The sequence below is a fragment of the Ailuropoda melanoleuca genome, chromosome 1 (assembly GCF_002007445.2).
Source record: "Ailuropoda melanoleuca isolate Jingjing chromosome 1, ASM200744v2, whole genome shotgun sequence".
NCBI classification, from domain to species: Eukaryota; Metazoa; Chordata; class Mammalia; order Carnivora; family Ursidae; genus Ailuropoda; species Ailuropoda melanoleuca.
The window spans coordinates 171,508,438-171,531,964 of NC_048218.1; the positions used below are offsets into that span (position 1 = coordinate 171,508,438).

Below are 23,527 nucleotides of genomic sequence, written 5' to 3' on the forward strand. Positions count from 1 at the left end.
GCTGTTTGAAAATAGTTTGTCACACGTTTTATGTAAATTTAAAACATAATTACATTTGATATATTAAATAGCCAGACACAATATAATTTTAACTTCCTTCCAACTTCATTAAAATCACATTTTGCCTGTACTGCCTTCCTATTGACTGGCTGTCTTTTTGTATGTCTATCTTCCTAAGTCCTGCTATGTAAAAGTTGCCTGCCTAGGACAGCGGTCTTTTGCAAAACTAACAAAGCTTTTTTTAAGAGGTTATTCCACATAAAGTAGGTGTCTACCTAATCAGTCTAGGGAGTCTGATTTTTAGGGACATAAACTGGTAAAGGCTTCCTTTTTGTCAAAATTTCTCATTAAATGGACCAGCATAATATGGTAGTCATTTTTTTTTAAAAAGTAACAGAAGAAAGGCATAGCTATTTGGCAGCACAGCCTAATTTTGCTAGAACTAATTTTTTCTGACCTTATTAGATAACTCTTTCATGACTAGATTTTTAAGACATCTCAAATCCCATTGAAATTTCTCAGCCATAAAAAAATGAAGGGTAATTCAGCTTAATTTTCCCTTGATACTTTCATATTTTCATAACACAGCCTGCAAAAACTGAATATATATAGTAATGACATGAAATCATGGCTGAGGAACCACGAGACAAGTCAGGAGAGGTCTTTCTTAACAAAAACTGAAGCAACACAACTGTGTCCAAAGACTATATCCTAAACTCTGTGCCAATGCCAAAGTTTTGTCCCTTCTTATGAAAGGTAGGAAACATAGAAAGACCCTTGGGTTTACTGATAAACCAAACTTCAGTTTACTGAAAGATAAATTCCCATAGCTAGTGCTGAAAATACTTACCACTGAAGCCATACTAACTAAACATAGCAACTGAAGGATATAATTTCTTAAAGAAGCAGTAAAATAGTAATAACTGAAAGATCCTTCAACTAGTTATCACCTCTGCCATCCATCCCCTCCTTCAAGTTTTGGCTAGATTCTTAACAAGTAGGAAAGTATACTTAGCAGTATGTAAGTTCTTTGCCCAAGAGGTTTAAAGCAACCTTCCAATCATCCAATCCTTTTCTCTCACCACCAAAGGTATCATATAAAAATTTAATGGGAAACCAAAAATAATTTCACATAAAGAATTTGTCTTTAAAACTTGTATGAGTATGTCTAAGTTGAAAAATTCAACATTTTAAAAATTCCCAAAACAATTTTAGGCAGATAGAAAAATAAGAAGGAAAAAATGAATACCCAAGTCTGAAAGAACTGAGTAGGTGAAGTAATTTTTCCTCCTGAAGTTGAAATGTATGCCCAAATCCACTGATTTTAAAAATTCTTGACCAAGCAATCTACTTCAAGAAGAATTAGCATATTCAAATTTTAAATAATTTAATCCACCTTGAATAAAATACAGTATATCAAGTACCTTTAATATTTTTGAAACTTTACTGGTCCTAGATTTTAAATTAGGTAATCATATCATCACTCTGTTTTCTGAGTATTTTAGTATTTAACCCCTGAAGATTGGATCTTCGATCCATATAGCAAATAACTCAAGCTTCCAGAGATAACACTGTGCACTGGATCTCTTAAAAAAAAAAAAAAAGTTTAAATGACTAACTCAAGCTGTTCTAAACACAATCTCACAACCCACAAGCTCCAATTGTTCTGTTTTTCACTTAAAAGGATAATCAGAAAACTTCAACATTTACTCCTCCCCAAACAACTCACAGAATTGCTGCTGGATGCCAATGCTTCATGACTTTCTCTAGTGGTGCTGGATTTTGGAGAACTGGGAGGAGTCCGAGAAGTACATACTAGATGAACCATATGATACTCATCTTGCTAAAATTAAAGAAGATTACATTGAAAGGGTAGTACTGGAAAATGTATAGTTCAAAAAGTCAGTAGCTAAGCTGAAATATTTTACTCAAATTTTAAGTTCCTTTTTAGCATAGCAATTTATTAGCAATAAATTATTGCCATTTGAAGGTATGGTAATTTACCCTTTTAGCATCTGGGGCCCTTCTGAATTCAATATACTCTCCATGCTTAGAAAACCATCTAAATATGCAGTACCTACTATATGAAAAATTACTCTGTATATCAAGGAGTCTTGAAGCAAGCAGTTGCTGCGAAATTGCATCAGTGCAACCTACTACTTCCACATAAAGACATCTAGCACCTTAATATCAAAACTAATAGTCACATTGAACCTTAGGCCTACAAACTTTGAGTAGTGAAAATACTTCCATTACTTGAGACTTTGCAGCCATAATAAAGAAACTCAACTGCACCTACTCTCATTTGCCTTAATTTTAGCAAGGTGATGTATAGGTTTTTTTAAATTCAAAAACTAGTTTTACCTATAACAATTATACGCAGATTTAAAGTGTATGTTTGAACTACATTCTGTACATATTCCATGTGTTTCCACATAAATTTACAACTACGACTAAAGGAAAATATTCTAGTAAGGATTAGGAATGGCATTTAAGCTTAGTGATTTCATGAATCTACTAGGCATTAAGCTAGTATATAAGATGAAGAAAGGAGAGAAAATAAAGGAGGGGGAGAAGAACAAAAGATGGCTCAGTAACTTAAAAAAAGAAAAAAGAAAACAACAGAATGATAAAGAAAAGGGGGCAGGAAGAAAAGAAAGATTCCCAGTTGTGAGAAAGAGAAACAAAGCTACCAGAAACTAAGAATTTATCAACTGCCTCTCATTAATCCAGAATTGTGCTTAATTCTGAGGTGAACCCAAAAAAGGGTAAGAGTCAGCCCCTCACCTAAAGAGACTCATGATATTGTTAAAATATCAGAACACCACAATAAAGCACAATTAGGGAATATATAAAAAAGTCTTTTGCACAAAACTGAGAAGCACAAATTACAATTGCTTAACAAGTTAATAGGGTTAGAATGCTAGAGAAAAAGCATTCCCAGAGACAGCATGACATGAGCTATACTTGGAAGGTAGGTAGAAAGCACACCTGATTTAATGTCCTCTTAGCTTCAGAATACAGAATACTAAAAAGCATCCAAGTATAAGATGTTTATCCTTAGAAACTTAGTTTCAAAGGTCATATTAATCACAATTAATAGTTTTCATTCACCTTTGGAGAATGTTTCTGCAAAACATTTTATAACTAAACAGGTAAAGCTAATGGCAGCATCTACCTAAAAAAAAATAAAGGAGTACACTGACTTTAACAAAAACGCTTTCAAGATCTGTTCAAAATATAAACATAGTGTTCAAAATGTTTTATATAAAGGGCACAACAGTCCTCTGAAGCATTTTTATTTTAACTCTTCTGGTCAGAAATCATTTATGGGAGCAAAAACCTTTTAAAAAATATTCATATGCATACTCTAGCCATCCTTAGATTAAAATTATAAATAAATTTGTATTTCAAAGAGCATATAGCAGAAATGTTTTTAAGCACAAACACAGGGGGAAAGATGAACAGGTGAAGCACAGAGGATTTCTAGCGTAGTGAAACCATTCTTCAGGATATTATAATGGTGGATACATTGTCATTATTTATTTGTGAAAACCCATAAATTATACCACACCAAGAGTGAACCCTAATGTAAACTATGGACTTTTGATGATAATGCTGCATCAGTGTAATAAATACACTGTGTACAATGTCAGTTGTAACAAATATACCACTCTGATGTGGAATTTTGTTAGTGGGGTAGCCTAGGCATGTGTAGAGACATAGGGTATATGGGGAATCTCTATACCTTCTGCTCAATTGTGCTGTGAACCTAAAACTGCTCCGAAGACTCAAGTCTATCAGGGCACCTGGCTGGGTCATGAAGTAGAGCATGAGACTCTTGATCTCAGGGTCATGAATTCAAGCCCCACATCGGGCCTAAGGGCTAACTTAAAAAAAAAAAAAAAAAAAAAAAAAAAAAGGGGGAAAAAAATCTGCTGCAATTCCACTATTGGGGGGGGGGACACGGAAGAGAGGTTGTTAAACCACTTTGGCAACCTGAAACTACCTGATTAAAATGAAAATGACAGCAAGAAGTCACCACTGGCAAAGCTAAAATTTCAACTATCTAAACAGAAGAAAAATACCAGTATATGATTTTTTTAAAGTTTGCCACAGGTGACCATAAACATAGAGGAGAGGATATAGATCTTCTAAATCAGATTAGGGATATCCAAAAGAACATTAAGAGTTAAGTCAAAGAGTTAAGGAGAAACATAAAAGCTAGGTATTTGATTCGCTATATTCACAAATAAAAAGCATCTCAAATGCAGAAAAGTTCTATAATTTCACAAATGAACATGAGCTAAGAGCTGCCATTATAATAACTAGAATTCAAGCTAACTGTCAAAAAACCACGTTGAAATATATTTTAGCTCTTAGCACCAGCATTCAAAGTTTGCCAACTGATCAACCAATGAGACTTCCTTTCATTTCCTGTTCTGAAATTAAACTCCTACCTCAAGCAACTTGTATTAAAACATCATGCAGTTTGGTCAAAAGGGGATTTAAGAGAGAAGAGATTATCAATGAAAATCCTTCACCACTACTTGAATACTCTACTCCTGCACTACTGATAAGTCAATACTGCTTTCTTACATAGGATGACAAATACCTGGACAGAACCACATAATCCTATTTCATATTTAGCTATCAGATGGATATACAAAACTATTACCTAAACTAACTAGAATCTATCATTAGGTTCCTTACTCTCTAATTCATGTTTAGCTGTTATGCTACCCAAAACGGTTGATTTTAAGTATCTAAAAATGGAACTAGTTGGATATCGATAAGACTTCAGAACATATCTCTTTTCACACTCTGAATGTATCTGGTATCAAACAGTGGTTAGAAAAGCTTACTTTTCTGAGAATGTCTTTCAGCTGCAGATGATCGGGAAGCAGTCTGCCCGAATACACCAATCTCTGATCCTTCGTCAACTAAGAAATGGGACAAAGAAAAGAATTCAACTTTTTCTAATTATACAAACTGGAAGTTGGGAATAACATGCCTAAATATGAGTAAAGTAAAACGTCCTTTAGGCACAGATAAGCAGAAAACTGACATAATTTAAGAATTTTTTCCCCAAATTCTACTTAAGACATTAAGAGCTCAGCAAATGGTAGTCTATAATAAAATACAGATAGGTAGATATAATAAAATACAGGTAATTACCATTTTTTTAAAAAACAAGGGAAAAAAGGTAAACTGGAAGTTTGCCTTTTAAGCCATAATGCAATGCATGTGTGACTATCATTAAAAACCTTTAACACTATAAATGAGAAGATGGCTGGCCTTCTAGTAGTAATAGTCAACAACGGGATAAAACTTCAAGGTCACCACGGTTATTTCAAATTGTTTTGTCAGTATTTATAACCAAAAAGAACACACAAGATTTATTTTCTTCTTTACTAACATCATACAGAACAATTTATTGGTTTTAATTCAAGAGCAATTTGGATTTAGTTACAGTTTTATGTAACTATTCTAGTTTTTATTATTCCTGCAAATACCTCTATACATTTTTCAAAAACACAAGACTAAAGAAAAATCAACTCAAGTACACAGAGATTCAGCTTCCATCTCTATATGAAACCAAGAATAGGAAATACGTTCTGGTTACTTCTGCCCTATTTTGTACGTATGATAAATCTGCTAAGTGCTCACACTGCTAGTATTAAAGTATTTAAGATCAAAGTATTTATTTACGGCCCCCATAAGACCTCCTAAATAGGCAGATGTTCCACGAATTCTATTAAAACAATTAAATATTAGCTATATCAACAATCGTTAAATATGCCAAATCCAAGCAACAACTGTAACAATTTTCAAACAGAAGTATGTATTCAGCATGGCTACTAAAAAGGGTCTTATATTAAAAGTAATCATAATAGAAACTATCATACTGAATAAGATCTGTGGTTCAGGGTTTCTTAGGTACCCAAGATGAAGAGAAAGGTATAGCTGTCTTTCCAAGATACTTAGCTGTTAGGAATAATCTAGCTTCTCTGGAACTATTTTTGAGCATGCCATTCCTAAAATGCACAAGTTCAAATTCCTGTATATAAACAACCAAATCAACACAGGAGGTGTTTTTTTAATACATATCACAGATCTTGAAATTTCAATCAATAATATAAATATTGAGTGGGGAATGAATAGTGAATTATATAACATAAGATAAAAGCTTAGTAGATAATAATTGATTTAACCCTTGGACAAAATGAATTCTATAATGCTTTATAAGTTTCCATAATATACTTATTAATTTAGCTGGAAACTAAAAAAGTTTCTTTGATAAATACTACAGTCATCATAAACTATCATTTTTCCATCAGTCCAAACACTTAATAGATAATTCTATGTCATAACATTCTGTATAAAGGACATCAGTTTTATGACTTTTTTTTACTTTACTATGAAAATTCTCAAACATACCCAAGGTGGAGAGAATAAAATGAACCCCGAGGTACCATCTTCAAGAACTCCCAAATATTCAACTCTAACAATTATCAGTATTTTGCTATTCTTGTTTCATCTATCCTCCATTGCCTTTTTGAGGGGAAAGAGAGTTTTAAAACAAATATCACACATCATTTTTTTTTGCCTGTGAAAACAGAATGTATCTGGAACAGGTTTTTTGGGGTTTTTTTTTCCCCAAATAACTGCAATGTTACCACAGTCAACAAAATAAATATCAACTGAGTCAACTTTGAATAAACTTTTATCTTTCCACAACAAGGGAATATTAATTTTCAAAAAGGCAGAATACAATAATATAACAAAATTACATGGCATGCCCCCCACAAAGTACATAAAGCAAAAACAAGTATGGATGAGAATGTGGAGAAATTGGAACCCTCACACACTGCTGGTAGGAATATAAAATGGAACAGCCTCTATGAAAAAGTCTGGCAGTTCTTCAGAGAGTTAAACAAAGAGTTACCCGATGGGTGATACCTAGGTGGCTCAGGCGGTTAAGCAGGAGACTCTTGGTTTTGGCTCAGGTTACAATCTCAGGGTCATGAAATCGAGCCCCGCGGAGGGCTCTACGCTCATCACAGAGGCTGCTTGAGATTCTCTCTCCCTCTCCCTCTGCCCTTCCCCCTGTTCATGCTCTCTCTCTAAAATAAATAAATTTAAAAAAAAGTTACCCAATGTCTCAGGATATACCCAATTCCTTCCACTCCTAGGTATATACCAAAGAAAACTGAAAATATAAGTCCACACAATAACTTGCATAAGAATGTCCAAAACAATATTAGTCACAATAGCCAAAAAGTAAAAACAACCCCAATGTCAATCAACTGATGAATGAATAAACAAAATATGATAAATACATATGATAAATATTAGTCGGCCATAAAAAGCAATGAAGAACGCATACATGCTATAATGTGGGTGAACCTTGTAAACATTATACTAAGTGAAAGGGGCTAGACAAAAAAAAAAAAAAAAAGACCACATATACTATGATGCCATTTATATGAAATTTCCAGAATAGGCAAATCCATAGACAGAAAGTAGATCAGTAGTTACCAAGAATGGAAAGGGACTACTAGTGAGTATACGTTTTCTTTTCTGAGGTAACAAAAATGTTCTGAAATTAGACAGTCATAATAACTGCACAATTTTGTGAATTAACTAAGAACCACTGAGTTGTACATGTTAAAGAGCAAGTTTTACAGTATGTGATTTATAGGTTCAATAAAATTGTTTCTTGAAATTAAATATTCAAATGCCTTCAAATAATCAGAAATTTTAAAAGGAGAAAGGAATTCTTTAATTTTACTGTGATTGAAAACCAGAGAAAAAGGAATTTTCATGGGCCTAACTTAGGTGAGAAGATCTGAAAATTTTTCTATGTTGCTAAAATAATTGCCTCTTCACTTTAAATATCAATAAATTAATTTAAATATCTGGAAAACCAGTAGTTAGACATGATAACAGACAACACAGTAATCAGCTGGTTGAACTTTCAACTAGCTGTTTTGGAACATAAACTAGAGTATTACGAAAAATACAGACTTTGAGATCTCAATTCAAATTCAATTTCACTTATAAAAGTGACACAATTTTATTTATCCACACCTGCTAATAACGCATCGTTTATCTTGAGTGAAAATCCATTTCTGTATTAGTTAGGTTAAGTAATGCTACCTCCTATAACAAACTCCATAATCTCAGTAGCTTAACACAAGAAAAGTTCGTTTTTCTCTCAATTAAAAAAAAAAATCACGTGGTACCCTTTCAATATAAAAATCCAGAAGGCTCAGGATTGGTAAATCTAAAACAAAGTACTAATTAAATTGCCAATTAAAAGTCCACTGTTAAGACATTGGCTACATAGATACATATATATTTGACCATCTATGTTACCACCACCACCATTTTTCCTGTTGCTCACACCCTACATCCAGCAGTCAGCAAATCCTATCAGATAACGCTACTCTCACTGCCTCTACTGCTCACCACTAAACAAAGCCTAGTGATACATGGTACCTGGTATTATATGGTAGAGCAGAGGCAGCTAAATTACCAAGTTAGAAACATCCTGATGGTACTCTGAGGAGCCCAGAGACAGAACAAGTCCACTCCAAATAAATAACTAATTGGCCCCCAAAATTCTGCCACCCACTTAACAGACGTTGCTAAAAACCAAGGTGAGGGAAGCTCATCAGCTAGTATAATATGCAAAAATAAACCATAAACTGGGGAGATTTTTTCTTTCTAAAAGGTTTACATATACTATCTAAAGTATCTGGCTTGTTTAATGTTTAATCAGGTATCAAAAACAGACAAAATACTATGCATCCCTAATGCATTTAAAATATTCACAAGAGTCCTATAGCTGAGTTTACAAAATCAACAACAGATTCATATTTCTAGAAATTCACCTTGTTGGTGATTAAATTTGTATGTGAGATTAACAGATTAATAAATAAATAAATAATAAATTATTTGTGCAATTAATATAATAAATTAATAATAATAAATAATAAATTTTGTATATGAGGAACTAAATACAGTCTCTCATTATGGATGGCTTAAAAAAATCACGTTCTTAATATATCTGACATCAACATAATCAAATAGCTTAGTTAAAAATCTTCAAAGTATATGTTAGTTCGAAGAACTAGAATTCAAGTCCCTTGAAAGTGGTAATCATTAGTATTTCCATACTTACATATAGCTCAGTCACAAGTGTCAAATAGCTTTAAAGAGGTGGTTCCCAGAAGGTATACAACGTATCGTTTCTGTGGGAAATGAATTCTATGAATTTGTACTGCAACAAACCTTCCTCCCACTCCCACTAAATTCACCCAATTTAAAGCCCCAGAGAATTCAGAAGCACTGTAAATGGAAGCGTGGTTTACCCAAACTGCCTCTACCTCTTACCTCCTTGCAACAACAGTAAACAAAACTAGCATACAGGAACTTAAAAAATAAGTTCCTCTAGAACTCCAAAGGGACATCCTCTGCTTAAATGTTTCCAATCACGGGCCATTTGCAAATCAGGTATACGTACAACAGAGAATGCCAAAATACAGGACTGCTATGGTTCATACAAACAAGCAAGGATATGAAAAGATAAAGCAAAGCAATGTGCTCTGAGGTCTTAAGATATTAGGTTCCCCATGGGGCGCCTGGGTGGCACAGCGGTTAAGCGTCTGCCTTAGGCTCAGGGCGTGATCAGCCCCACATCAGGCTCCTCCACTATGAGCCTGTTTCTTCCTCTCCCACTCCCCCTGCTTATGTTCCCTCTCTCGCTGGCTGTCTCTATCTCTGTCAAATAAATAAATAAATAAAATCTTTAAAAAATATATATATTAGGTTCCCATATCTTCCCGAAAATTTATCAAAATAAACAGAAATAGCACACACTAACATGACACGCATTAGAACACTATTAAGGCTATGTTATCCATTCATCTACAGCCTTTAAATGACAAACCATCTAAACACATACACCTCTTTTTATAGTTCACTTCTTTTTAGTTTGTAAGTATACAGCTAAGATGGCCAGGTGCCTAAATGCCTTTCTTCATCTTATTACATATAACCATTATATACAATATGAATTAATGGTTTAAGCACTGAGGCTTCAAAGTCAGACCAACCTGGGTTCAAATTCCAATTCTACTACTTAAGGAGTTCTATCGTCAAGCCTCAGTTTCCTTATCTATAAAACAGAGCTAATAAATAAAACCTACAACATAAGGTGTCTGTGAGGAATAAATGTGATAAAACATAAAGTACTTAGTAGAATGCCTAATATACATGGCAACCACTTAGTAAATGGAAGTTTAAAATTTGAGCACCAACTATGACAGTTAAATAAAAGCATTTGAGACCATGAAATCACTGTTTGTTATGTAGAAGTGAGAAACGTAAAGTTCTAGAAAAATCCTACTTTAAAAAGACTGATGCATGATGAAATAAAACACGGGAGTTAAATAAAACAAATTTAGTCAACACTCATTCAAAACATAGCTTTTCATCAATCTTCACACTCGATTTAATAATAACCTCTGTTCGAAGTTTTAAAAATACGAACTATATTGCTATGTGACATGAAAACCCCTTGAACATATGCACTAAAATTTTAAAGACGAGTCTTATAAAACAAAAATTATTTATGTGTATGGATTATTTAAGCCCCTTAAGTCAACACTTCTGAGATACTTAAGTTTTAAAAATGACCTGCCTTAGTAAGGTAACAGGGAATTACAAAAATGAGGCAGATATAAACCTCAAATTATATTATTCAAGCTACTTCCACTGCTAATGAAATTAAGACTTCCATCTGAACTGTAGGTAATTTGGTTATGGAATGTTATATTCTCAGAAAAAAACCTATACAACTGGTTCTATTCCTATTTCTTTAATTCTAACAGAATCGCAGAGCAGAGGAGCAATTTGAAAGCAGAACAAACCTCCCTAGCCAAGCAGGAGAACTAGAAGATGTAAGTAATGGAATTGACTGCTTTAGTTTAACAGTACAAAGCACCCAGACAAAGGAAATCTACCCAGAACGAAAGGATACATTCAACAGGCATTCTGACCTCAGAATGAAAAACGAGGAGCCAAGGCAAGCCCCAGAATAGTTTGCCCTCAAAACTGAATTCACGGTGAGTCAGGTCCATCTTAGTTATTTTTTGTGTATGAGAATAGACAATAAGAAAGAAGCAATAATGGAAAAGATGCCTAATCAGATTTAGAGAGCCTTACTTTTTAAGTTTTCTCTAGGATAGTCTATCCCACTAAATAACACTAAATTCAACTATTTTGATATTTACATCTCTAGCAAATAAACCTAAACTAGATCAGAGTCTGAAACTACTCAAGTAAAAGTGGCCTTCTTGACAGGTACCTTCACATCCCAGGGGCAATTACCCAAATTACAGAATAATTATTTCACACTACAGGCCAATTTCAGGATCTGAAAATCTTAAGTCATGAAGTAATCACAAATGTCATATCAGAACATAATTCACAATTATCTATATATACTATCAACATGAACTGATGCACTTTCCAGTTCCTACACCAAATCCTAAACCAATTATCAATACCACTCAAAGTTAAACAAAACTACAAAAGAGTTCGATACCACATCTGAGGTTTTTAGTGATGGCACTGTAAAGTTTTGCATAAATATGGCAACTGCCCTATTTCCTAACTGGAAAACACCTTCCCCTCCACAGCCCATTATGAATCTATAATCTTTTTACACAGTGCTATATTAAATTAAGAATCATCAGAGCAACATTCTCTGAAATAATAGGTTAAAAAAAAAAAGCAGCTATTATCTTGTCTGCTTAAAACTGTTACCAACTCTTTAAGAAAAATGTCCCTGTGAACCTTTTCTTAAAACAGCTACACATTCCCTTACCTCCCCTTCAGAGCTGACCATTCCCACCCTAAGCCCCCACAGTATTCAGTACATCCCTCTTGTTTAACACCAGTCACATAATATTACAGATTTTTACTTACATATCTGTATCCCCCACTAGACCTAAGCTTCATAAGAGCAAAGGAATCATCATCACCTTCATACTTGGCATACAGTCAGCAAATGCCAGGTCAATAAAATCCTAATTAAATAAATAAATGAAGCCCAAGAAAATATGCTTTTGTGGGAAAGCGTATATTTGCTGTGGGTTTATTGATAGATGGAAAACTGAATTTAAAATACCCATGTGGAGATTATCTGTGATTAAGTCAAATCAGTATCTGACCATCAAGCTAGAATCTTAAGACCATAAACACTCTTGCAGAGTTTAGCCAGAATTCTGTTAACAGCAGTAGACATGTGACCTATTTTAGAGATCCTAAAAGGACAACTTCAAATCTCCCTCTATCAGCTCCTACTTTCCTAGAAGTCACTGCCCACAGGGACCAAGGCCCTCCACCCACCCTTGGCCCATCGGACCCTATTAGAGCGGTACTGACCAGAGCATCAACTTTTCTACTCCTTACTGGAGAATATCTGTTTCTATAAGGCACTGGAACCGTACTCTGCTTCCAAATCATCCACCTGCACCAGGCAGATGTACAAAGAATCAGACATAAGAAATAATCTCTGTTAAACACCAAATAGCACTTAAGACACCTAAACATAGAATTAGTGTTACGCAGTCTTTGTGGGCGTGCATAAGAACCCAAACTTCCTTCATAATATGTTAATATAATATTGCCTATATTACAATATGCTCTCTGTTCTGAATAACCATCTTATAAAGTTAACTTTCAGTACTCCAATTCCTATACTGAAGACTACCTATGGGGTATCATGAAACAGTCAACAACTAAAACACTTCGAATCAGTTCTCTCGTGATAAGTTAGACTGTAAGCCTGTCAAATCTAATAACCACAGGAAGTTTTCAGTGAAGTTCTAAGACAACATCACCCCCAGTTCTACCAACTCTCATTAACCTAGAAATAAACTTCATTATTACAATTCACTTGGAGGGTTGCCTAGGTGGCTCAGTGGGTTAAGCATCTGCCTTCAGCTCGGGTCATGATCCCAGGGTCCTGGGATCCAGCCCCACGTTGGGCTCCCTGCTCAGTGGGGAGTTTGCTTCTCCCTCTCCCTCTGCAGCACCCTCTGCTTGTGTGTGCTCTGTCAAATAAATGAATAAAAACTAAAAAAAAAAAAAAAAAAAAAAAAATTCACTTGGAGATGACTTGCTGGAAGAGAAGAGGAAAGTCAGGTTTGCCACAGTTAAACCTGGAAGTGTGTGTATGAGCAGCAGGTGGGTTAGGGAGATAGGGTGTAGAAAAGTTTGCAACTGATCTGTCCTCAAGCAGCCAACTGATCTACATGGGTACTAGAGATTAGTACTAGGAGGGCAGAACTCCTGCCAAAAGCTGGCTTCCTCTGGGTGCAGGTAAGGTAAATGGGTTTCACACCACTCTTCTCTTAGATAATTTTTGAAAAAGAGAAAGTTTTAGAAAAGTGGTAACTCTTGGTCTATCATAATGCAAACCAAGTCCCTTTTGGTTAATCATACAATATAAAGATCTCACATAAGCACATACTTGAGCACACATCTAAATGTATACATATAAACACATATATATTCATATATATACTTATATGTGTGTATATATATATGTATACTTATATATATATAGACACACACTTAGATATGTGCTCAAGTATATACTTATATACTTAGGAATGGTATTCTGGCTATGGTATGAACAGTACCATGAAGTTTATGACTTTCAATTCTGACTATTTTGAAAAGCTATTTTCCACTTTGAAAATGCATAAAATAAATCGTATGCAATAGGAAATCTTCTGTAAAGCATAAAAATTTTAAACAAATCTGTTACCCCCTGTGTAAATCTTAACTTTCAAACAAAAGATCTGAAAAAAAAAAATGAGAGTTCCATCTAGTTTGTTCCAAGTACTTAAATACCTTAGAGTTTTTATTTCCTCTACTAAAAATATTTGTATCGAAAGTACTGACAAACAAATAAGGCCAACTAAGAGTTGTATTTCTTTTTTTTTTTTCTTTTTTTTTTTTTAAAGATTTTTTTGTTTTTTTTNACAGAGATAGAGACAGTCAGTGAGAGAGGGAACACAAGCAGGGGGAGTGGGAGAGGAAGAAGCAGGCTCTCAGCAGAGGAGCCTGACGTGGGGCTCGATCCCGGAACGCCGGGATCACGCCCTGAGCCGAAGGCAGACGCCTAACCGCTGTGCCACCCAGGCGCCCCTAAGAGTTGTATTTCTAAACCTCCTGTTTTTGCAATAACTGCCCTATTTCTGTGGTTCTTCTAGAAGTCTCAACACCTAACTAAAGCAATAAAAGCTTTAATATAGGTTGCAGTGTTTATCTTTTTTTTTTTTAAGGATCCATCTGTCTCTCCCATATTAGGCTGATGACTTAAGTCCAATGAAAATGGTCTTTCTTTATACCTGTCAATTCTTATGTCCCTTTATATTTTTGTACACAGTACTCTTACTAATTAACTGAACCTCATGAGGAAGATATTAATGATGGATGAGACACTCAAGAGACACACACACACCATGGAACTCAAAATACTTCGCAGTCTAGCAAGAGACCTATTTGATTCAAGAGGGGAGGGGATGAACAAGAGACGGGAGTGCATGGCACGAAAAGTTGCTGGCCAGAGCAGCTGCGCCCAGCTTTCAGACACTTACTGGTTTGCTAGGGTACACGTTAGATAGATGCGTTTTCAGTTTCGCCACGGTCCAGTTCAAGAAGCAGCTAATAGTCTGGTCACTGTATTTCTGATTCGGTGCTTTAATGATGAGGGTCACAGGAATCTCCATCCCATTTTGGTCCATGGTGCCCCCAAGCTGAACGGAGTCAAGAGGAGCAGCCCAAATGAGCAGAGGTGGTAACTGCCGGCGCGCCGGGTACAGGGACGGCAGCAAGTAGGTTCTTAATATTCCGTGTCCAAGTCAGTCACCAGTGCATCGGGCGATACAAAGGCCATTGCCGGTACCAAGGATGATGGACAGTGGCGGCGGCGGGGTCCGGGGACCCGGCCGTGGGTGCAGCTTTCCCCGCCAGGTCCGGGCTCCGCCTGGCTCCGGACTGCGGAGAGAAGCCGGGAGGAAGAGAGAGAAAGCAATGATAAGGGAGGGAGTCACCGCCCCGCCCCTACCGCGACCCCCAAGCTGAAACGCAACAAGGCCCCTACGCGACGGCCCTGCCAAGCGGGCCAGAGAAGGGGCCGAGCCGCTCAGGGCGACCCGCCGGGGCAGGGGTACCTGAAAGAAGGCCTTGGGGCCCGCCACCGCCGCCCTCCGCGCCCGGGCAGGGCCGCCCGCCGCACAATCCTGCCGGGCGTCCTCCGCGGCGGCCGCTCCCTTCCTGCTGCTCGGCGGCGGCGACAGCCACGGCCCGGCCCCGGGTCTCGCGAGGCGGCGCGCTGGCCTCCAGAGAAGTTGGCCAAAGGGCGCGGCCCGATCTCCGCCTGACCCCCTTGGGCAGGACACGGCAGCGCGGCGCAGGGCCGGGCACGGCCGAGGCGGCGGCAGGTGGCAGGAGGGCGGGGACTAGAAGCCCAGGCGCCGGGCGCGAGCGCGCTGGTTTTGTTGTTATGAGGGAGGTCTGGGTCCCCTTTAAGCCGGAAGGCGCAGGACGGAAGTGCGTCACGCGGGGCCCGCCCCGGCGCCCGGCTCTGGCGGTCCAGCCGGAGCCGCCAGCAGCGCCCCGACTGCAGGGGGGACCGCCGGCTGAGTTCTGGGTCACCCCGAAGCCGCTGGGCTGTGCTGGAGCCCACCTGGCCTGACCGCTCGCTCGGCCCCGTCCCCCAGCCGCGCTCAGGCCTCACCACTAGCTGACCTGGCGCTAGCACATCCTCTTTTGGCCACACCCTGAAGATCGAGAAGTGTTCTTCCACCCTAGGAGTTTCTCTGCAAAAGTTAGTGTCCTTCCAGATGCTGAGTCAAACTTCCGCCCCAAATGTCTTGTGTCGACTGTCTACAGAGCACGGTACCAGCAGCTTTGGCGGAGGGGAGACCGTGGGGTACACTGCGTAAGGAGCAAAGGCTTTCGGTGAAACCTGAAGTCAGCCTCTATTCTCCGTGTGACCCTGGCTATCCTTTCTGAGCCACAGTTTAGTTTTCCAAACGGTAATGTGTTGAGGACCAAATGAGACGTATGTAAGCCATCCGGTACAGTTCAGGCATATGACAGTCTCTGAAATGTTGATTTCCATCTCTTAACCCTTAGTCTTCACAGAAGTTGGCAAGTGTTCACTGAGCCCCTACTGTGTGTTTAGTTCAGTGGGAGATGAAGAAGGATGGCAGTGTTATTTTTCTGTTTTACAGCTTAGGCATAGAACTCAAAGGTTATGTCCACTGCCCAAAACTGACTTATTCTCCATTTTCTGCACGGGTTTGGGGGTCAGTACAGCAGGTTAAAGTTAGACGTGCATTTTCACGGGGTTCCACTTACAGAAGGCAAGCAGATAATATGGAGAGCTAGTCCTTTTCCCTTTCGCCTTCAGAAGGGCTAGTGAAGGTTAGCTACCATTGAGTTAGTGACCAAGGAGAAAGAAATTCTTCCTCTATATAGCTAAGGCAGCAGGATCCCTTACACCCTCACTTTCATCTCCTTCTTTGTGGTAGGACATCTGCCATATCTGAGCCATACCCTCTAAATGCCCTTCAGAAATAAGAATGAGGCCCCCTTTATTATTTGTCTTGTACTGAGGACAGCTTGCTACGACTCAGGTTTTCTGTAGCAGACTCTGGTTCTCTTTCTACCTAGCATTTAGTCATCCTAATGGAACTTTTTTTTTTTTATTAAAGATTTTATTTATTTATTCGACAGAGATAGAGACAGCCAGCGAGAGAGGGAACACAAGCAGGGGGAGTGGGAGAGGAAGAAGCAGGCTCATAGCAGAGGAGCCTGATGTGGGGCTCGATCCCCTCACGCCGGGATCACGCCCTGAGCTGAAGGCAGACGCTTAACCGCTGTGCCACCCAGGTGCCCCTATCCTAAAGGAACTTTAACTTAATTCTAGCTAAAACTACTTTTTCAGACTCCTATACATCTAGGGGTAGACGTTTGACGCAGTTCCAGCCAGTAAGACAAAAGTTGAAGTTACTACTGGCCCTTTCAAGAAGCTTTTAGAAGGACATATTCTGCAGGCCAGAGCTCATCCTGTCCTACACCTATTTTTCTTGAGGACTATGATGCCAGAGGTGCAGCAGCCATAGTTCAGTGCTGAAGCAACAAACAGAACAGAGGCCTTCGTTCCAAGGATGGCAGAGGAGAACAATTGAAAGAGGCTAGATCCTTTATGGCATCATTGTGCAACCATGTAAGTCCTAAGCTGTCTGCCCTAAGACTTTTTTTTGTCCATTTCCTCTTTGAGCCAGGAAGTTTCTACAGCCACAACCACCTAACCCTACAACTCTTGTCACTTATGCTTGTGACTCAGACTGATGTGGTCATCTCACTTGGCACTGTACATTTTTAGTGAGATATACATTAATAATTACTAATATTAAGGCAGAATGTGCATTTCACTGTGCATTTCACTATTTAAAGCAGAGGTTCAGTAGTATGGACAAAAACATTTAAAAAGGTAACGAACATTCAAGAGATTGAACTATATGGGTATAAAGATGATACAGACAAAAATGATTTTTTTAAAAATTTCACAGCCACCTGATTTAAGTGCCTAGAAATGAATTTGGCATAATAAATGATACTGGAATGTGATCCCATTTTTGTTAAGTATATGTGTGTATAGAACAACGTATGAGGGGCGCCTGGGTGGCACAGCGGTTGGGCGTCTGCCTTCGGCTCAGGGCATGATCCTGGCGTTGTGGGATCGAGCCCCACATCGGGCTCTTCTTCTATGAGCCTGCTTCTTCCTCTCCCACTCCCCCTGCTTGTGTTCCCTCTCTCGCTGGCTGTCTCTATCTCTGTTGAATAAATAAAATCTTTAAAAAAAAAAAAAAAAAAAGAACAACGTATGAAAGGGTAGTCCCCAAAATATGGGATAGTGTTTACCGTAGAATTTGGGGTAGAAAAAATTGTTAGCATTGAGGAGACACAAGATTGCAGTTATTTAAAGGCTGCTGTGGGCACTGAGCTGCCTATTTAGATCATTGTACATGTTACCGATAAATGGAAATGTGAAAGAACAGTTGCACATCTCAGTTACCATTCATTGATTAAAGACAGCCTCCAATGAGAATACTTAAGGGTGTGATGCTAATAGATAATAAAGGATTTGTGGTGGTGAAGACTAAATCTACTTGAACAATATTAACTATTCAGCACACATAATCCTAGTAGCTAATTCAGTAGTTCAGGGTGACTTCTGCCCGTGAAGTAGCTTTGTTAACAAAGTAAAACAAAACTGAAAGAAAATTATTTGTAAACCATATAAGTTGATTGCCAGTATTTGTGGGACGTTTTCCAATTTTTTCATCTTTGGGTTGGAAAGGAGGATAGCTAGAAAAGCATATATTGGCTTGTTCTGTGAGATTCCAGTTTCTTCTAAGAATCTAAAGAAAATAAAGTGCTTGTTACTGAACTTTTCTTAACTGAAATTTAGAGTATCTTCCAGGAAGGTAAAATACTTACGATGTCGAATAATATAGTTTGTAGTGTTTTGGTATTTTGTTGTTTTTTTAAAATAATCTTGAGAGGAAAGACTTTAGTCAAGTGATGATCTTGCAGTTGCAAATTTCAAACATGATGTTGGCCATCTGGTTTCTGATTCCTTCTATTTCTACTTACACCAAACTTGTCTTTTTTTTTTTTTAAGATGCCGTGCCACAAAGTATCTAATCAAATCTTAATCAAGTTCATTGTTTCAAAACAATGAAATCCTACACTTGAAGCCTAGGAAAATTAGCTCGTTTCAACACTACACTTTCAAAATCTTAATGGGTCCCAGATGTTTGATTATAAACCATATTGTGGAAATGGAAGGAAGAAAACCACACATGCATTAAATGCCAAATGGGTGATTTAAGGAATGTGTCATCTAATGAGTTCTCAGAACAGCCCTGAGAGGTAGTGAGGACAGCAAAGTGCAGAAATACTAAATGTCTTGCCCAAAGTCACACAGCTAGTTCTGACTCCTCTATAATGGAAGCTCTTCCCACTACACTGAACTTTCTTATTTAAAGATATTCACACATACCAAGACACATTCAGGAGGAGAAGACTTTCAGGAACATCATCTTAGAGGTTCTCTAGATCAGTTTTCCAATTACTTCCAGAATCACCATATCTCTGAAGGGCAGTCAGCCAACTTTGGCCTGAACCCTTCCAAGGAGAAGTAACACTCTTGTTTTCACTACAGCATGACCTGTTGTGAAACAGCCTTGGTGATTATAAGCAAATTAAAATCTGCTTCCTAGTATTTGTCATTAGGCAAATTTTCTCCTCTTGATGACTCTAAAATATGTTTACTCTTATACCACATGCCAGCCCTTCAAATGAATAAATGCTCTCTGTGATTTCTCCAGACTAAAAAGGCCCAGATCCTTCAGTCATCCTTAAGAATAGTTTCCAGATCACCCAGAATACTGACTAACCTTTGGACACAGTAGTTTGTATATCCCTCATCGATTATGGTGACTGCAGTAAGCATTTAGACACATGATTTCCCTAGAATAGTCTTCATAAGAACATATCTGTATTTTTATTAATTTGTGTATTAGTAGAAATCTTCATAAGTTTAGCAGTTGGATTTCTGCTTTTCAGAAACTATCTAGTCAATACTTGGAGTGACCATTTGGTTAAGACTGAAGTCTCTCTCTGATAATTCAGTCTAGTGACTTACTCATGACAGTCCTTGGAGAAAATTGTAGCCAAATAACATCTCACAGACTTCTTTAGGTGACCAGAGAAGCAGGGAGGGGCAAATCCCTTATACTTTTCACTCTTTAGAGAATTTTGACCTAAATGTATGGATTGTCTATTGCTGCAAAATAATATACATCAAACTGTGGGTCAGAATTTTGAGAAGGCTAGCTAGTGGTTTTGGTTTGAGTCTCTCATGAAATTGTAGCCAAGATTTTAGCTGGCATTCAGTTATCTGAAGGCCATGTTGGGACTGACTGGAGGTCCTTCTTCCAAAGTGGCTCACTTGTAAGGCTGACAAGCTGGTCTGGTTATTAGTGTGAAATCTCACTTCCTCCCCATGTCGGTCCTTTCATGGCACTGCTTGAGTGTCCTCACAACATGGCAGCAGGATTCCCCCAGAATGAGAGGTCCAAGAGACAAAGGCAAAAGCAGGAATGCCTTTCAACTCAGAAATCACACCATATCACTTCCATGGTGCTGTATTGGTCAGGGAAACCAGCCCTGAGTCAATGTGGGAGGAGAATACTTACAAGCATGAATACCAGGAGGTAAGGACAATTGGTCTCATATTAGAAACCAGCTACCATAATGTACCTTATCAAAGCATAACAGATCATAATTGACACCCCATTCCTTCTATATACAACCATCCAAGTCCAAATCCCAATCATAGTCTCACAACTGCTTGTCTTTCCTCTGATATTCTTTCTCTCTCTCCCCAGAGATCCTTCATCAATTTCCTCTCCCCCCAAATTAGAACCATCCTTAGCACTATTGGCTCTATTTCTCAAATGTTTATAAATGTTTATTTTTGTTACTAAAAGCAAATATAGTTGAATTTGGGGATATTACATTTGCTATTCTACATTCAAATAAAGTTAAGAATAATCACTAAATTGAACCTGGGGAATGGTCATTAGGCCTTACCCATGGCCTAATCTTTTAATCTGGGTTCAGAGATATACCTTGAATCATCTGCAGAACTGTGCCCTTCAGTACATGTGTGCATTTATCCAGAGGGAGAGTCCATGTTTTTTATCACCTCCTCCAAGGGGCCATTTGTAATGCCTTCCAGAGCCCCCAGTAAAATCCAGTCCTCATTGTAAGGTTTTTCCAGTTAAAGGAAATGAGTTTTTGAACCAATTATCAAATTTTTGCCTCAAAAGTCCAAAAATACTCTTCACTGCCTGTTTCACGATAATAGCGATAAATCCTGTAAATATTTCTCCTTCTCTAGCTGTCATGAAACTAAGCTTTGTCAGTAGAGGGCACTGGAGGGACACTGGAGGAAGAAGAGCCATCTACCTGTGTACTGTCATATGTTCCTTTAGATAGGCTCTAGCAGCACACACGGCTTCTGCAGCTCCAGGTTGCCGCAGCACCTGGAGGCCCACGCTGTGTAGCATTCCCCATGAGCAAATTCTCTAGGAGCCCTCTCAGGCAACTTTGCAGGCAACCCTCATGAACAGCTTCCCAAGTGGCTTCACGGTGGAGCACCACCAATACATCACCCTCCAGAAACAGCTGCCCATCACACCCCTTAGGCAGCCTTGCACTTTCAGCAAACCCCTCTGAACTCAAATGAGCCATAGTCACTGGACTTCTTTAACAAGGGCCAGTCTTAGGCCTAAGAGCAGTCAGATGAGCCCTATATCCGATTTTCCTATATTCTTTAGAATTCTCTTTGCTCCTACTAACCCTCTTTTTATCATTCCAATTCCCTGTTATAAGGAATAATTCTTCATATTTAACCTTCCATGTTCAAAATATTGTTTGATTTCTCTCTTGATTGGACCCTGATATACAGAATTGGCATCAGTAGTGGTCCCAGGAGATAAACGTACAAAGAATTTAAGAATTGCTTTGGTCATTGGGGTGCCTGGGTAGCTCAGTCGTTTAGCGTCTGCCTTCGGCTCAGGGCGTGATCCCAGCGTTTCGGGATCGAGTCCCACATCAGGCTCCTCCGCTGGGAGCCTGCTTCTTCCTCTCCCACTCCCCTTGCTGTTTTCCCTCTCTCGCTGGCTGTCTCTCTGTCAAATAAATAAATAAAATCTTTAAAAAAAAAAAAAGAATTGCTTTGGTCATGGTCTATGGCTGAGCTCCTCCCAGTAGGAAAAGAGATAAGGGCATTACAATTAAACTATCACTTGTGGTTGATTGTGATGACATACCAACTGTAGCAAGAGATTGCTCAAGTGTTGCTGCACTTGACCATTATGGCAGTTAAGATGCCCATCAGGACGGTGATACAGGACAGATTCTTCTGAGTGCACTTTAGCACTTATCGAAAGAAAATGACAAGCTCATCTTTGAACTCTCAGATCCAGTCACACTATAAGACCAGAATGCTTCCATGATAGCTGTAGAAGAATCTTTTAATTCTTACAGACACAGGGATGATATTGATGAAAATCAAGCACAAAATTTTAAGAGTTACTAAATTATAGCAATAATTGAATCCACAGTCCCATCAAATTTTTCACTTAAAAGTTAGGGTATTGAATGGAAAAGAAGGGGATCCTGAAGTTGGAATGGGGACATCTGCTTAAACCCAGATGAAGCTGATAGTCTTGAAACTACATATCACTCTAAGGTTCCTCAGTGAAAGTAGCCTGCCCTCAGGAGACTAGCCTTATTCCTTAAAAATTCTGTGATAACCTCCTCTGGGGCAGAGTCCTTCAAAAAAGAGGATGTTTATTCTCCTCAAGACCCACCATAACCATCCCCTATTGCCTAGTGTATGCCCTAGACCTACAACTAGGGTTAAATCTCAGCATGTTTCATGAGGACAGGTACACACCATGACACAGGAGGAAATCGCTTACTTACCAAAATAATGGCATGCCTTTGGTAACCTTTATCAGCAGAAATTGGGAACATGTATGGCAGTATATTCTAAGAGTGTTAGACTGAGAAGCATGAAATATAACACTAGATTGGGACAAATTATTGAATATGAGTGTACTTAACTAGAGATTCCAGAGTTAATGTGCTAATTCATAAAACTAGAGGTGGCTCTCACAATTTATTGATTGATTGACTGAAACTTGGACTCAACCATGACCTACATTTAATACAGCTGAAATACCAGAGCTTTCCTGGCATGACATAGATAAAGGAACCCAAGGGCCTAAGGAGATAGGAATGTTAAACTCTATCATGTGTTACCTACACACCTACACACCCACCTACCCCCTCCAACATTCCATGAGAAGACCCAGAAAGCACTCACTTCACTAAGGTATTGAGAAACACATTAGTGAGGGGAGCACCCACATGCTTGTAAAGCTCTGTGGTTGCTCTCATTTGTAGACCAAGTATGGCTGAAAGGGATGCTGCCACTGAGATGAGCTCCCTAGTTACAGTGCCAGATGGGAGACAGCACCCTGAAAGGATGGGAGTGTTTTCTAGGACACAGTATGTTTCGAATCAGAGGCCATTATATGCACAGAGGCATGTGGATTCTTAGCTCAACTGCAAAGATACTTAATGTCCACCTTTTACATAATAATAATTGTGCTAGTCCCTATTAAAGAGGACAGGAAGAATAGCAAGACGTACTCGCCTTTGAGGAGTTTGCAGTTTAGTAGGAAAAAATAAGAATCACGTAAGTGACTATAAGACACAATACGTAAGGGGGTACCCCAGGCCCTTCTAAACCCCAGCCAGTTCATGCCTCAGCCAAAAGTGGAAG

The 23,527-nt window shown here is 38.5% G+C and overlaps 1 protein-coding gene and 1 long non-coding RNA gene across 3 annotated transcripts in view; one reads left to right on the forward strand and one right to left on the reverse strand.

Moving 5' to 3' along the window:
- Nucleotides 1–15,404, reverse strand: part of HERPUD2 (HERPUD family member 2) — a 29,105-nt gene extending 13,701 nt beyond the window's left edge. For both annotated transcript variants that reach the window (XM_034670404.1, XM_034670408.1), the window contains exons 1-4: nucleotides 15,261–15,404; nucleotides 14,685–15,084; nucleotides 4,866–4,943; nucleotides 1,730–1,843 (exon numbers count right to left, since the gene is read on the reverse strand). In XM_034670404.1, the coding sequence (XP_034526295.1) occupies nucleotides 1,730–1,843; nucleotides 4,866–4,943; nucleotides 14,685–14,831 (339 nt within the window). In that variant the 5' untranslated portion in view covers nucleotides 14,832–15,084; nucleotides 15,261–15,404. The remainder of the gene's footprint in view (nucleotides 1–1,729; nucleotides 1,844–4,865; nucleotides 4,944–14,684; nucleotides 15,085–15,260) is intronic.
- Nucleotides 15,405–15,627: 223 nt separating this feature from the next.
- LOC117804179 overlaps nucleotides 15,628–23,527 on the forward strand; it is a 29,662-nt gene continuing 21,762 nt past the window's right edge. The window contains exons 1-2 of the long non-coding RNA XR_004628506.1: nucleotides 15,628–15,916; nucleotides 17,189–17,323. This is a non-coding gene — a long non-coding RNA (uncharacterized LOC117804179). The remainder of the gene's footprint in view (nucleotides 15,917–17,188; nucleotides 17,324–23,527) is intronic.